Source organism: Felis catus, chromosome D1 (assembly GCF_018350175.1).
Source record: "Felis catus isolate Fca126 chromosome D1, F.catus_Fca126_mat1.0, whole genome shotgun sequence".
In the NCBI taxonomy this organism is placed as follows: Eukaryota; Metazoa; Chordata; class Mammalia; order Carnivora; family Felidae; genus Felis; species Felis catus.
In genome coordinates this window covers 108,714,214-108,728,569 of record NC_058377.1, presented here as the reverse complement: position 1 = coordinate 108,728,569, position 14,356 = coordinate 108,714,214, and the positions used below count along the sequence as shown (strand labels likewise).

General features: G+C 57.8%; 3 protein-coding genes across 3 annotated transcripts; 2 read left to right on the top strand and 1 right to left on the bottom strand.

Annotated features, from left to right (window-relative positions):
- FOSL1 (FOS like 1, AP-1 transcription factor subunit) lies at positions 1-6,466 on the top strand. The gene is made up of 4 exons (XM_003993649.6): positions 1-201; positions 2,710-2,910; positions 4,862-4,969; positions 5,394-6,466. Exons 1-4 carry the CDS (start codon positions 112-114, stop codon positions 5,814-5,816), a joined length of 822 nt encoding a protein of 273 aa, XP_003993698.1. The 5' UTR covers positions 1-111; the 3' UTR covers positions 5,817-6,466.
- Positions 6,467-7,074: 608 nt separating this feature from the next.
- On the bottom strand, positions 7,075-8,560 carry CCDC85B (coiled-coil domain containing 85B). The gene has a single exon (XM_023240079.2). The coding sequence runs from the start codon at positions 7,924-7,926 to the stop codon at positions 7,318-7,320; it is 609 nt and encodes a 202-aa protein (XP_023095847.1). The 5' UTR covers positions 7,927-8,560; the 3' UTR covers positions 7,075-7,317.
- A 1,608-nt stretch (positions 8,561-10,168) lies between these two features.
- On the top strand, positions 10,169-14,219 carry FIBP (FGF1 intracellular binding protein). Its single transcript, XM_003993647.6, has 10 exons — positions 10,169-10,358; positions 10,555-10,753; positions 10,910-11,036; positions 11,898-11,998; positions 12,487-12,620; positions 12,955-13,063; positions 13,140-13,203; positions 13,481-13,567; positions 13,656-13,753; positions 14,095-14,219. The coding sequence occupies exons 1-10, from the start codon at positions 10,274-10,276 to the stop codon at positions 14,162-14,164; spliced, it is 1,074 nt and encodes a 357-aa protein (XP_003993696.1). The 5' UTR covers positions 10,169-10,273; the 3' UTR covers positions 14,165-14,219.
- Positions 14,220-14,356: the final 137 nt, after the last annotated feature.

The window sequence follows — 14,356 nt, the reverse complement described above, 5'->3', positions numbered from 1 at the left end:
AAGTGGTTCAGCCCGAGCTCTTTTCATTCATAAAAGAAAAGACTCCGCGAGGAGCAAGTGAGTCAGAACCGAAGCCGCCGACGCGGACCCCACAGAGCAGCCAGCCAGGGCATGTTCCGAGACTTCGGGGAACCCGGACCGAGCTCCGGGGCCGGCGGTGCGTACGGCGGCCCGGCGCAGCCCCCCGCTTCAGGCCAGCAGGTGAGAGGGACCCGACGCTTGGGGATCCCGGGTGGACAGCGCCTGGGACGCTGCGGTCGGCTCCTGCACACTCTGGGATTGGGACCGGGAAGGGGAGTAGGGACTGGATCTGGGGCCGTGGCTGTGGCTGTGGCTGTGGCTGTGGCCGTGGCCGTGGCCGCGGATGCTGCCCGTTCTCCGCGGTCCAGAGGCACATTTCCCCCCCGCAAGCCCAGGGAACGCGCGCGGTGGGCGCAACAAAGATTTACGAGCGTCCCCTCTGTCGCTCACCCCTTTTCCTCCGCTGTCTGCCATCTGTCCCTCCGTCTCTGTTACCTTCCAACTTTTCTCCCGTCCACGCTTAATTTTGTCCTGTCTGCGCCAGAAGGGCGCCCCTTAGTCCGGGATTAGTCCCACCTCGGACTGGATCAGAGGGTCTGATCCATCTCGGACTAAATTCCTGGGAGGCCGAGATGTTCCCACACAGGAGGGAGGCGGGATCCACCGGCAGGCTAACTCCGACAGACTGGGGATCCTCAGCACTGTCCGTGACCGTCTGTGTGTCTCTCCGTTTGTCTGTCCCTCTCTCCCCCCGTCGCCAAGTCCCTGTCCCCTTCTTGACGCAGTGGAATCCGTCGGGCTCCGGGAGACTGGTTTTTGACCCCTTTACAAGCTGGGGCCCGATGGAGACTGCGGGATGCCGGGACGTGCGCGGGGTCATGCAGCGGACAACTCCCGCGCCCCTCGGCTCCCGGCACCAAACGGCGCCCGCTGCAGGCTGGGGGGACATGGGTGGCCGCAGGTGCCCATTTCCTGTCGGCGGGCAGCGCGCACGTGTCGCTCGGCGTCCGTTCCGCCGAGTCACAGCGGCCGAGTCACGGTGGCTGACTCACCCGCGGCGCCCCTCCCTTCCTGGCCCGGAGCGGCCCCGGCCCGGACAACCTCGGGAGAGAGAGATGCCGCCGGCGGTACCTCCGTCCCGGAACTGGGGTCCCTGGGCCACTGGGCCCGCAGAGCTGGGCCGGGGACATCGCTGTCTGGACTTGCCTGGGCTTGTGCGCGCTTCCCGGAGGACCGGGCACCCACACCCAGAGCCCAGCCCCAGGGCTTGAACCCAGTTCTCTTCCCCAAACACTGAGCCCCCATCTCAACCCCTTCCTCAGATTTCTGGTGGAAAGAAAATCTTGGCAGGTAATACAGGCAGAGCAAACAGTGCAGCCAGAACAGCGGTTTCTACCTCATTTACCGTATTTCACAGAATCTAAGATTTCATTGGTTTAAAAACCCATCATTTTGTGCCACTAAATTTTTCTAAAGTTGCCATTGAACTATGATTTCAGAGCTACTAAAGGGCATTTCTTAGCATCAAGGAGATGTCATAATCCTCACCTAGGACAATATTAAAAGACAAGGAGGGGCACCTAGGTGGCTCGGTCGGTTAGGCGGCCAACTTCAGTTCAGGTCATGATCTCACAGTTCATGAGTTCGAGCCCCGCGTCGGGCTCTGCGCTGACAGCTCAGAGCCTGGAACCTGCTTTGCATTCTGTGTCTCCCTCTTTCTCTGCCCCTCCCCCATTCACACTCTGTCTCTCTCACTCTTAAAAAAAGGAATGTTTTTTTTTTTTTTTAATTAAAAAAGGGGCGCCTGGGTGGCGCAGTTGGTTAAGCGTCCGACTTCAGCCAGGTCACGATCTCGCGGTCCAGGAGTTCGAGCCCCACGTCAGGCTCTGGGCTGATGGCTCAGAGCCTGGAGCCTGTTTCCAATTCTGTGTCTCCCTCTCTCTCTGCCCCTCCCCCGTTCATGCTCTGTCTCTCTCTGTCCCAAAAATAAAAAATAAATAAATAAATAAAAAAACAAAAACAAGGAAACTAATGTACATTGAAGTTCAATGACTTGCCCAGAGTCTCGGCCAGTAAGTGGCTGAGCTAAGGAGCTAGCTGGGTCAGCCTAAACCCAGGGTAGTGGTTCTTGCCCACCACAGCCCCTGTTCATTGGGCACCTACCTGCCACTTACCAGGCTCTGTCACACACATTCTTTCATCTGACTCTCACAGCCACCCTTGGAGATAGGAACTGGAATTATCCCCTTTGCGCGGATGAGACTCAGGCAGAGTACAGGAGTAGTTAAGAGCCTGACTGCCTGGGTCCAAACTCCACTTCCCACTTGCCGGCTGTGTGTCTGTGGACAACTGTTTTCCTGTCTGAAAATGAAGACGCTGTTGTGCAAATTATGACTCAGTATTTGTAAAGTGGTTGGGACTGTGCCTAGAATTCATACTTTATTGTAAGTATTAGTTCTGATGGGGAAATGAAGGCACAGCAAGGTTATGAGACCTGCCCCAAGTCACACAGCTCATGAGCAGGGATTTATCGCCAAGTTAGTCTCTCTGACTGCCCAGTTGTGCTCTTTCTGGGCTCTCAGAACCGACAGCTGCATCGAGGGTAGATGGCGGTGTGGCTTCTGTCCAGCGGAAGCCCCTCAATCCACAGAGACCTCATCCTTGGCCCCTCCGTTTCTCACCCCTCAGAAGTTCCACCTCGTGCCGAGCGTCAATGCTGTGAGTGGCAGCCAGGAACTGCAGTGGATAGTACAGCCTCACTTCCTGGGACCCAGCAGCAGCTATCCCAGGCCCCTGGCCTACCCCCAGTACAGCCCCCCCCAGCCCCGGCCAGGAGTCATCAGGGCCCTAGGGCCACCTCCAGGGGTCCGTCGCAGGCCCTGTGAACAGGTAAGTAGCAGAGGCATTGTGGTGCTGGTTCTGATGCCTACCGGGGTGCTGAGGTGCAGAGGACAAGTTCTTCCTTAAAAGAACACAGGCTTAGGCAGGTGGGTGGGGCCGCTGGTGACTATTGGCCAAGGCAGAAAGTGATGGGAGGCCCTGGGGTGATCCAGCAGAGGGCAGAGGTCACCCCTAGATCAGGGAACGCTTTCTGGAACTGGAGGTACAGTAGTGTAGAAGGATGGGTAGAATTTGCATGGATCGAGATGAAGAAAAAGACATTCCCGGGAGAGAGGAAGGGACGAGCAAGAACGGAGGTAGAGGTGAGAATGTGTAAGGGGTTCGTGTGGAAAGGTGTGTGGACGGTAGAGGGGCTCCACCTGCTGACGTATATGGAGAGGCTGAGCTAATGAGTCAGTGTAGCTGGGGAGAGAATGGAAAGAGAGGGTTCTCTGCAGCTACTCTCTGGGTTTCAGCTTCCCCATCCTATTTAATCCTTACAAAAAGCCTCTGGGGAACGCACTCCGGTTTTGTCCAATTTATTGCTAGGGAAATAAACAGAGGTAGTCACTTGCCCCAAATCCCACAAGTAGTGAGTAATGAGACAGGTCTTTTCAATTCTAAAGTCAGATCCTAACCATCAAGCCACACTGTCTCATCCAGAGCGAACAGAGGCTCGAAGCAGAGTGAGCTGGGAACTCTCGGCTCCCCAACCGGGGTTCCTGCCTTTACACTGCTAAGAAAGTCTTTACCAAAATAAATAAGAGAGGGTTATTTATTTGTTTGTTTGTTTATTACTTGTGAGAGAATGAGTGGGTAAGGAGCAGAGAGAGGGGTGGGGAAAGAGAGGATCCCAAGCAGGCTCTGTGCTGACAGCAGAGATCCGGAGGGAGGGCTCGAACTCATGAACTGTGAGATCCTGACCTGGGCCAAAGCTGGACGCCTTAACCGAATGAGTCACCCAGGCGCCCCAGAGACAGAGGGTCTTTGAAGGGAGTGGCCCATTAAAGAGCTTGCCCTGACAGCAGGGTAGAAGATGAGGAGAGAGGTCAGGATCTTGGGAAAGATGTGCAATTAGACAGGGGTGGTTTTCCCAGAAACAGCATGGTTGCCCTTTGTGACCAACTGGAGAAGAAGACCGTGCTGGGCCCCAGAGGCAGGCTGCTGGACTTCCCTCCTTCAGTCCCGTCCTGAGGGTGGCTCCTTGTTCCTGAGTCCTCCTAGACTGGGGCTGTAAGCTCCCCTTTTGGGGGAGGTGGTCTTCATCTGTGGGCCTCTCAACTTTATGTTGAATAAAGTGAGTGGATTTTCATTTCAGCTCTGGGACCATAAACGAGTTATTCATCATCTCCGGGCTTTAGTTCCTTACATGGAAAGTTGGGTTCAGAATCTGTGTGAAGCTCTTAGCTTGTATGTAATAGGCTCCCAATAAATAATTTACTCAGCGGCAACACTCATTAACCCCTCCTAGTGCTTACAGCCCCTGGGGAAGAGCACGCTTGGTTATCAAGAGACTGAAAAGGATGAGGGTCTTTCGAAAAAGAGAGGCTGGGTCCCAGGGGCTCAGAGGAAGAAAGGCCACTTCTGGCCAGGGAATGAGAGAAGGCTTCCTGGAGGCGGGGGTATCTCAGTGGAGTCCTGAGAGATGGGGGAGGAGGTTGAAGGTTTGTGGCGTGTGTGCGTGTGTGGGGGGAGCATTCTGAGAGGGTAATCAGAGGAGGCAAAAGCTGGGTGCGAGGAGGAAGTGTGATTAATTCAAATTTACTAAAGCGTGAATGCGGGGAGCGGGTCGCGGTGCAGTGGTCCCTGAAGCGCAGCCTGGGGGCGCCCCACGCTGCTATGTCCTCCGCTAGGGTCCCAGCACTGGGCCACCTCAAGAGGCGAATGCCGGGCAAACCAGTGGCCCAGGGTCTACCTCACTGATCCTTTTACCCCATCCCCGACCCCACCCCCACCCCAGATCAGCCCGGAGGAGGAGGAGCGCCGTCGAGTGAGGCGCGAGAGGAATAAGCTGGCCGCGGCCAAGTGCAGGAACCGGAGGAAGGAACTGACCGACTTCCTGCAGGCGGTGAGCACTGGCTGGTGCGGAGGGTGTCGAGGCCCGGGCCCACCGAACCTCAGAGGGGCGCGGCTCCCCCGAGCCTGCCCGGCCCCAGGGGGCGCCGGTGTATGAAGTTTCCTCCCCCCGCCCCCCCCCCAGCACCCCGTCGGAGGTGCAGCCCTTCGGAAACAACAATGACGAAAAAGCGATTAAATATTAGTTACAGCGCGTCTCACTCCAGCAGAGCAGAAGAGTTAAAGCTTCGGCCAACCATCTCCTAAAATGCTCCCGGGCCTGATGGGAGTCGTGCCGGATTTCTCCCAAGGCCTCATGGGAGTTGTAGTCCAGACTCGCTGGAGACCCAGCCCCGTAACCGCCCCCCCCCCCCCCCCCCCCGAGGCTACGCGGTATTCCGCCCTCCTCTTCTAACCCCTCTTCCAACCTTCTACAGGAGACTGACAAACTGGAAGACGAGAAATCTGGTCTGCAGCGAGAGATTGAAGAGCTGCAGAAGCAGAAGGAGCGTCTGGAGCTGGTGCTCGAAGCCCACCGTCCCATCTGCAAAATCCCGGAGGGGGCCACGGAGAGGGACACTGGCGACACAGGCGGTACCAGCGGCACCAGCAGCCCACCACCAGCCCCCTCCCGCCCTGTACCATGTATCTCTCTTTCCTCGGGGCCTGTGCTTGAACCTGAAGCATTGCACACTCCCACGCTCATGACCACACCCTCCCTGACTCCTTTCACCCCTAGCCCTGTCTTCACCTACCCCAGCACCCCTGAGCCCTGTGCCTCAGCCCATCGCAGGAGTAGCAGCAGCAGCGGGGACCCATCCTCCGACCCTCTGGGCTCTCCCACCCTCCTTGCCTTATGAGGCAAACTAGCATCCCTACCCACGGGTGCCACCCTAGCCAATGCCTTCCCACCCACTGGTCCAGCTGGTCTGGACCATATCCCATGCCCAAGCCCAGCAGGTTCTTCTCCATGCCTCCAGATGAGACTGAGCATATTTTGCTTCCTAGTAGAGCCAGCTTGGGGCCACCAGCGCTGCCCACGGTTTTTCTAGAGCTGGCTTCTCTAGCAATTTGCACTAAATCAGAGACAAAAGATTTCCTATTTGTTCGCGAGAACTCCTGGCAGCCCAAAAGGACTTTGTGACTCCCTAGAGGTCCTCTAGAGCCCTAACTCCCTCCAGACCACACCTACAGTCTTCATCACCCTCTTCCTGCGATCCACCCAATCCTACTCTGACGGGTGATACTCTACCAGCCTAGAACACTAACTCACCTAGCCCCACACTGCCAGCAGCACCAAGTGATTGAACCAGGGCATTCTGCTGGCCCCTCCTGAATGGCAGGAGGGTGTCAGAGGCTTCTGTGATGAGCTGACCTGCAGCCCCCAGCTCTGAGAAGACTTTAGCTCCAGGGAATCCAAGCCTCCACAACGAAGGCAGCTGCTATTTATTTTCCTACAGAGAGTATTTTTATACAAACCTGCCAACATGGAATAAAAGGCTTGAAGCTCTGGCCTGGTCTCATTGAACCCAGAGGCTAAAGGGAGAATCTTTGAAACCAGAAGCCCTAGGCTCCAGTCTCAGCTCCACGGACTTACTGCATGACTTTGGACAAGCTATTTGATATTTCTAGACCTCAATTGTCTTACCTGACAAAAGAGGTTACATCTGCTCTGCCTCATCTCCAGCATTGAGAGGAGGAACAGAGTGCTGCTGTTGGGTGCAAGCCAAAGGATTATCATCTTCCTCCGGATGCGGGCCCACAGCGCTCCTGCGTGTGCCACAGGAGGGCGCTCTTATGCCCCTTCCAGCCTCAGGGGAGGTCGCTGAGTGGGTTCTAGGCCCCCAACACCTGCTTCCTGCCCCATTGTCTTGGACAGGAAGGAGCCGGGAAGGGAGCTGGAGCCACTTCAGGGGCCAGAATACGGCCTGTTCCGAGGCCTGATGGGGGGAGCCAGTGGTTTACCACGGTCCCACATCCCGTCCCAGGCTTGAGGTAGCGAGGGTCGGCCACGTTAGTTCTGCAGCCCCTCCGGATGGGAATGGTACCCCGTCTCAACGTCCCCGCCCTCGTCCCCACCACGGCGAGTCCCAAAGAGACGCTGCCCAGGCCAAGGGCTCTGCTTCCGTTCCAGTTTATTAGCCCCCACCCCGTCCCCGGCAAGTCCCTTCTCTCCAGCATCCAGTTCCCCTGCCGCCACACCAGCGAGAGCAAGGGGCCCTCCTCAGTGCCAGAGTTTCCAAATCCATGCCAGCGGCCCGTCGTGCGAGGGGGGACGGCGTCTAGGTCCCGAGGTCCACCGCAGTCCCTGCGCTTTGGGAAGCAATCTGGTCGGGCGTCGACAAGAAGGAAGCTGAGCCCTCAGTCATCTGGGGAGCAGGCCAGGGGCAATTGGTCGGGACTACCCACGCTGCCCGTGCTGGAGCTTCCATCGCCCAGGTCGCGGGGCCCGCAGGGGGGCAAAGCGAGCTCGGGTGTCGGCCCGGCGCTTGAGCCCCCCGCGCCGCCGGGGCCGCCCCGGGGGCCCCACTCCTCGCCCAGAGCCAGGCAGAGCTCCTTAAGCGCCAGGTTCTCCCGCAGCAGCTCCTCCTGGCGGCCCTCCAGCTCGGCCAGCTTCTGCCAACAACCGCCCAAGTCCTCGCGCACCGCTCGGGATGCTTGGGTCCCGAAGAGCTGCCACTGGCGCGCGGCACGCCGCCCGCGCTGGCGCTCCGAGTCCAGGAAGCAGCAGAGGTCGCGCAGCTCGCGGTTTTCGGCCTGTAAGCGCCGGTTAAGCTGCTTGAGCTCGCGGATCTCGCCCAGGTGACCCTGCAACTGCCGATTCACCTCCTGCATGAGGCGGCCGCGCTGCACCAGAGCCGCCAGGCGCGCCGCCTCCTCCCGTCGCAGGCGCCGCACCAGCTCCTCTTTGCCCAGCGCCGCCATCTCCTCGTCCGTCAGCTCCTCCAGGCCGCCCGCCTCGGCCTCCATGGCTGCTCAGGCCTCTGGAGCATCGCCTGCCCGCCGCCGCGGCCCAGGAGCCCCACGTCCAGCCCGGCGCGCTGGGGCTTGGGCTCCGGCTCCGCGGGCGGCAGGCTGTGGTCGGGCAAGCGTAGGCTGCACCAGCCGCCCAGGGGTGGGCACGCGGCGGGGCGCGCGCCGGGGCGGGGCCGTGTGACGTTAAGGAAGGACAGCCAATCCAGGAAGCCTCCCCGGAAAGGGGCGGGACTTGACCGCAGAATAGACAGAAAGAGAGAGGGAGACCCTTCTCTGCCCCTTCCGGACCGCGGAACGACTGACCCTCGTGGACACTGGGTCCCAGCGCCACCACCTTCCCCGACAGTCACCCCCAAACTAGGCGCTTTGTACCTCCCACTTCCAAACCTCCTCAAGCCCTAGCCTAGGCCTCTCGGCTCCTCCCCAGGAACCAAGACTCCGGCATGGGCCGTCGACTCTTCGTGTCCACCTCCCGACGGAACCCAAAAGGATCTCGTTTCCATCTTTCCTGGCTTAGTTCATACTCGAGAGTCTTGGCTCACTGAACATCGCTCCCAGCTCTTGGGAACCCTGAGTCCAAATGTGCCTGGCTCACCGATCAGCCTACCCTCTCATGGACCGGTTTCCTGCCTCGGGGGAAGGCACATACAAGGATTCATTTGTTCAATAAACTTTTATTGTGTGCAAAAACTGTGCAGAAATAAACTTGACTGAGAGTCTGATCCTGTCCTCAAACAGGTTGTAATCTAGCAGGGGAGACAGGCTGTGTTAAACAAGAAGCAAACGGGGGAGGTGCATGGTCTGAGGGACCTCCACCCCCCCCCAAAAAAGGTTTTCTCGAAGAGGTGATAATCTGTGGGGCCTTGAAAGATGTATAGGCCTTTGCCAAATAGAGCTATTTCAGGGAGTGGGAAGAGCATGGTGAAAGACATTGGGGGCCAGCTGCTTCGGGAACAGTGACAGTAGCTCGATGTTTTCGAAAGGTACGTGTGTGGAGAAAGTGATAAAGTGAGGGAGAGAAGCAACAAAGGTAGTTGACCGGAGTGTTTCCACAGGCCAGTAAAGATTTTAGGCGGGGGATTAACATTTTAAATAAGTATGCATTGGGGTACCTGGGTGGCTCAGTCTGTTAAGCATCTAACTCTTGATTTCGGCTCAGGTCACGATCTGGGGGTCATGAGACTGACCCTTGCCTCAGGCTACAAGCTGAGCCTGAAGCCTGCTTCAGATTCTCTCTCTCTCTCTCTCTCTCTCTCTCTCTCTCTGCCCCTCCCCTGCACACGCGTGCACTCCCTCCTTCTCAAAAAAAAGTAATTAAACTATAATACGCAATAAAAAATTATTCAGGCTGCTCTGTGTGGGATGGACCTTGGGGAAAGGATGCAGGCAGGGAGATTAGTAAGAACACTGTATCAATGGGAGAGACAGAGCTACGCAGGACTGGACTGGGACAGTGCCAGTGGGGATGGAGAGGACAAAACATCCCAGAAATATTCAGGAGGCAAATCAGCAGAACTAAATGTGAGGAGAGATGAGTCTGGGAGAAAGCTCAGGTTTTGTGGCATGAGAACTGGGTGAATGTTGGGACTTCACTGCGATAGCAACGCAGGAGAGAAACAGATTGGAAAAAGGTCGGTCTGGCTTTTGAGGGGCCTGTAGGGGGGAGACAGCCTGAAAAGACCTGCGGGTAGACGGCCCTCCTGATGTGGACTTCCAGGCAGAGCTCTGAGCTGCAGAGTGAGAGAGGTCATCAGTGGGGGGGGGGGGGGGGGGGGGGGGGGGGGGTTAAAGCCATAGGAAGAAATGGCCCATGCCCGGAAGAGGTGCTCATCGGCAGGTTGGCCTGAGGGACTCCCAGTAAGGGCCCTTGGAAGTCAGGTCAGACCTATTTTTTGCACAGAAAAGATTTAGGAGAGAGACCTGTGAAACCACCACATTTAGGATACGGGTCAAAATAGGGAGGCCCGGAAAAGGGCAGAGAAAGTGGGAGAAAAGCCTGGAGGAAGTGAGAGGGAAGGTTACAGGGGCAAGGGAGACCGGCCGCTGGCCTCGACTCCCAACGTCTTCCTGCAAACTGGGCCAGGATAGGATGGGGGGTTGGGACAGGGGGCGGGGACAAGGGACCTGAGATTGCCCCTCCCGCCGGGGGGAGGAGCCATTCCTCTTCCTTCGCCGCTTCTGCCCCCACCCTCTCTGTCCCGGAAGTGGTCCTTCTCTGGCTCCGGGTGCCGGGAGACGAATCCCCGCGTTCCCGGAAGTAACCCGCCGGCGGCGCGCCCGGCCCGGGGCAGTGCTCGCTCCAGCCGGGGCGCTGCAGCCGCGCCCGGGTCCGGGCGTCGCCATGACCAGCGAACTGGATATCTTCGTGGGGAACACGACGCTCATCGACGAGGACGTGTATCGCCTCTGGCTGGACGGTTACTCGGGTGTGTGGGGGGCCGTCTGCGGAGCGGCCCAGAAGGGGCGGTTGTTTGGGCTGGGAGAGGGGGCGGAGCCAGGACTCGGGCGTCCTATGGGGAGGTGGGCGGAGAGAGTAAGGGATGTGTGGGAGTTGGAGCTGGGATCCCGGGAGGGTCTGTGGGTTCGGCCGAGCCGGTCCTAATGCTAGCTCCGACTCCCTAGTGAGCGACGCGGTGTCCCTGAGGGTGCGCTCAGGAATCTTGGAGCAGACGGGCGCGACGGCAGCGGTGCTTCAGAGTGACACCATGGACCACTACCGGACTTTCCACATGCTCGAGCGCCTGCTGCACGCGCCGCCCAAGCTGTTGCACCAGCTCATCTTCCAGATCCCGCCGTCCCGACAGGCGTTGCTCATCGAGAGGTGTGGACGCCCACCAGTCTGACCCATTTTGCAGGCCGCAACTGAGGCCCGGGCCGGGATGGAAAGTTGAGAGCAGGAGGGGCCAAACCTAGGCCCTGCCAGACCCCCTTTCCCCTCCTATATGGAAAGTCAGTGGTGTCCTCTGCCCCCACGCAGGTACTATGCCTTTGACGAGGCCTTTGTGCGGGAGGTCCTGGGCAAGAAGCTGTCCAAGGGCACCAAGAAAGACCTGGATGACATCAGCACCAAAACAGGCATCACCCTCAAGAGCTGCCGGAGACAAGTGGGCACTGCACCCCCCCTCCCCCGCTCCCTAACACAACATCCATGTCCAGTCTGCCCCTTCACTCCGTCCGTGTGGTCACCGCCCCAGCGCCTTTCTCCTTCCCCACCTCTGGTTGTGGCAAGGGCTTCCTACCCAGTCTCCTCTCGCATCTTTTTGCAACTTCCAAACCATCTCCTACGCTCTGCGGGAGCTGTTCTTTCAGAAGCTCAGATCTGAGCATAGCTTTCCCCTCCTCATAAACTTTAATTGGCTCCCACTCCATCCTGGATAGTGGCCCTACTCTTCGGCCTTGACCTTCTTACTCTGGTGTGATCTGGTCCCTGCCAACCCTTCTTGGCTTACATTTTTCCAGCCGGTGGCTTTCTTGCTCATGGTCCTCCTACTTCCAGGGTACTATTCTTGACCTTGTCTCCCCCTTGAAGTACAAAGCAGGGGGATTAGATGCCGCCTCCTCCACAAGCCTTTCTGGCGGTACAGGGAGAAGTAACCCTTCTTCTGGCCTTTAGTATCTTTTCTCTGTGTCTCTTGTTCACTCCCTCTGTGCAGCTTAGCATTTGTTCATTTTTTTTACTTCCTGGACCTTAGCCAAGGGGGTCAGTTCCAGCACAACTCCTGGAGAACTGGAGAGCATGATGCTAAAATAGGGGGAATTCAGAGGTAGGAGTGAGGAAACATTTATCCAACATCCTGGTTGAATGGACAACAGGTATTAACAATTAATAGTTTACTGAAGAATACCACAGGCTGTGTCGGCCTCCGCTGACTGGATAGATGGACAGATGAGGGAGGGATGTTCAATCAGTTTATTGGGTGACCAGCCTCTGACCAGTCCTCCCTCCTCCCCTAACTGCCCTACAGTTTGACAACTTTAAGCGAGTCTTCAAGGTGGTGGAGGAAATGCGGGGCTCCCTGGTGGACAACATTCAGCAACACTTTCTCCTTTCTGACCGGTTGGCCAGGTGAGGGGCTGGGCAAGGAGCCAGCCGTCTCCCCTTCCTGCACACTCTCCTTGGGCCATGAGGCGGCTCTACCTTCCCCACCCCAACCCACTTGATCTTCTGGCTGTACTGGGGATGATTATCCTACTTTTAGTCTGTGCTTTGGATCAGATTGGCTTGGTTTCAAATCCCAGCCTGGCCACTTACCAGTGGGGTTGTTGTGAGATGCTACATATGAAGTCCATGATGCCACCCCTGGGGCTTAGGGAGTACCCAGTAAATCGCAATTCACCCTCGTGGTCTCCTTCTGTATCCCTTAGCAGACCTGGGCTGAAACTTTCTCTTTAGGCAGGTGAGGAAGCCCAGGGAGAAGGGACTTGAAACTTGTCACATAGTGAGTTGGGGCAGAGATAGGCCAGAACTCCAATGCCCAGCCAGTGTTGCAGGTGGGAGCTGCTTGCTAAAAAGGAATCTCAAACCCTGACAGGCCCCCTCTCCCCTCCCTGCAGGGACTATGCGGCCATTGTCTTCTTTGCCAACAACCGCTTTGAGACGGGGAAGAAAAAACTGCAGTATCTGAGCTTTGGTGACTTTGCCTTCTGTGCTGAGCTCATGATCCAGAACTGGACCCTCGGAGCCGTCGGTGAGGCCCCCACTGAACTTGGTGCCCAGATACCTCCCCACCTTCGCAGGGCCTGGCTCGCCATCAGCAGTTTCTCCTGCAGGCCCCAATCTCCAGCATCCTTTCTCTTCAGTGCCCCCACCGCAGCCACCTCTGGACACAGTCCAGTGTCCCCATGCACACCTTGTCAGCAGACAAAGGGCCTGCTACTTCTCTGTGGCCTGGGACAAATCACTCCACCTTTCTGACACTTCCTCTTTGTGGGGTTCACTGAGGTGGTGGGTGTGGGAGGCTCAGGAGATCCCTGGAGGGGTTTTTACCCCCTGCCCCAACTCCCTTGCTGGGCCTCCTCCAGACTCCCAGGTGGCTGACATGGATGTAGATTTAGACAAGGAGTTTCTCCAAGACTTGAAGGAGCTCAAGATGCTTGTGGCTGACAAAGACCTCCTGGACCTGCATAAGAGGTGACCCTGGGGAGTCCACAGGGTGGGGCCCGAGTGGGGGCCCAGGCGGCTCTGGGCTTACCCTATCTCCCTACAGCCTGGTGTGCACTGCCCTCCGGGGAAAGCTTGGTGTCTTCTCTGAGATGGAAGCCAACTTCAAGGTCTGTGGCCCAATCCAGCCTCTGTCCTTTGGGCATCATCGGCCTCAGTGCCCTGTCCCCATTGGGCAACTCTGCTCATGCCGGACATTGACCGGCAGGTAGTCGGCCGCCCCTTCCACCCACCTGGGAGGGGAAAGTCAGCTCCTAGACATTGGGGAGTTATTTGATTGAGGGAGGTGGATAGATTTGGGAAGGGCCCTACCCCTCCTCTAGCCTCTGGGCTCAGCCTCCAGGCTCTGGGACAGAGGGAAGAACTCCTAGACTCCTTGCCCCGCAGAACCTGTCCCGGGGGCTGGTGAACGTGGCCGCCAAGCTGACCCACAATAAGGACGTCAGAGACCTGTTTGTGGACCTCGTGGAGAAGGTGAGCTGTCCTGCTTGCCGTCCTCTGATTCCCCAACCTGGCCTGTCCCTGGGCTGTACCAATCCTAGATGTTTCCTTGGGCCCACAGTTCGTGGAACCCTGCCGTTCTGACCACTGGCCACTGAATGACGTGCGGCTCTTCCTGAATCAGTATTCGGCATCCGTCCACTCCCTGGATGGTTTCCGGTGAGAGACCCCAGGCCTCCTTTCCAGCTTGTCCTTGCCGTAGCCAGCCTTCTGCCAGGGCCTAGCCCTCCTGCAGACTCAGGGTTCTCTGTTCTGTCCTAGGGGTGGAAGTCTCTCTGTGGGCTCCACCTCTTAGAAGCTGTGACCTGACCTTGGGTAGGTTCCTTAAGCTCTCCATGTCTCCGTTTCCCCCATAGAACCTGGAGATGGTGATGATAACGATCATAAGAATATTATGAGGCGTGAAGGAGCACTTAGGCACAGGCAGCTCTCCGAGCAGTGCTCAGAAGCAGTAGGGATTCAGTAGAAGGCAGCCGTCACTGTTACTTTTATCATTACAGGCACCAGGCCCTCTGGGACCGCTACATGGGCACCCTCCGTGGCTGCCTCCTGCGCCTCTATCATGACTGAGGTCCCCTCCCGCCACCCTGCCCCCGCTGACAATAAAGTTGCCATGACTTCGGAAGAGCCTGTGCATGGGAGTGTGCGTAGGTGAGCACGCATCTGTCTCTAAGGGTCAGGTGAACGAGTACACGGCTGTACGTGTCCGTGGGCCCCACAGAGACTAGGATGGGTCGGCGCACGGTGTCGGTGCCCTCCCCA

Coding starts and splice junctions, on each gene's coding strand:
- FIBP (XM_003993647.6), top strand. CDS start 10,274: ATGACCAGCGAACTGGATATCTTCGTGGGGAACACGACGCTCATCGAC. Junction 10,359..10,554: donor CTGGCTGGACGGTTACTCGG/GTGTGTGGGGGG, acceptor CCGACTCCCTAG/TGAGCGACGCGGTGTCCCTG. Junction 11,999..12,486: donor CTTTCTGACCGGTTGGCCAG/GTGAGGGGCTGG, acceptor CCCTCCCTGCAG/GGACTATGCGGCCATTGTCT.
- CCDC85B (XM_023240079.2), bottom strand. CDS start 7,926: ATGGAGGCCGAGGCGGGCGGCCTGGAGGAGCTGACGGACGAGGAGATG.
- FOSL1 (XM_003993649.6), top strand. CDS start 112: ATGTTCCGAGACTTCGGGGAACCCGGACCGAGCTCCGGGGCCGGCGGT. Junction 202..2,709: donor CCCCCGCTTCAGGCCAGCAG/GTGAGAGGGACC, acceptor CTCACCCCTCAG/AAGTTCCACCTCGTGCCGAG. Junction 4,970..5,393: donor TGACCGACTTCCTGCAGGCG/GTGAGCACTGGC, acceptor AACCTTCTACAG/GAGACTGACAAACTGGAAGA.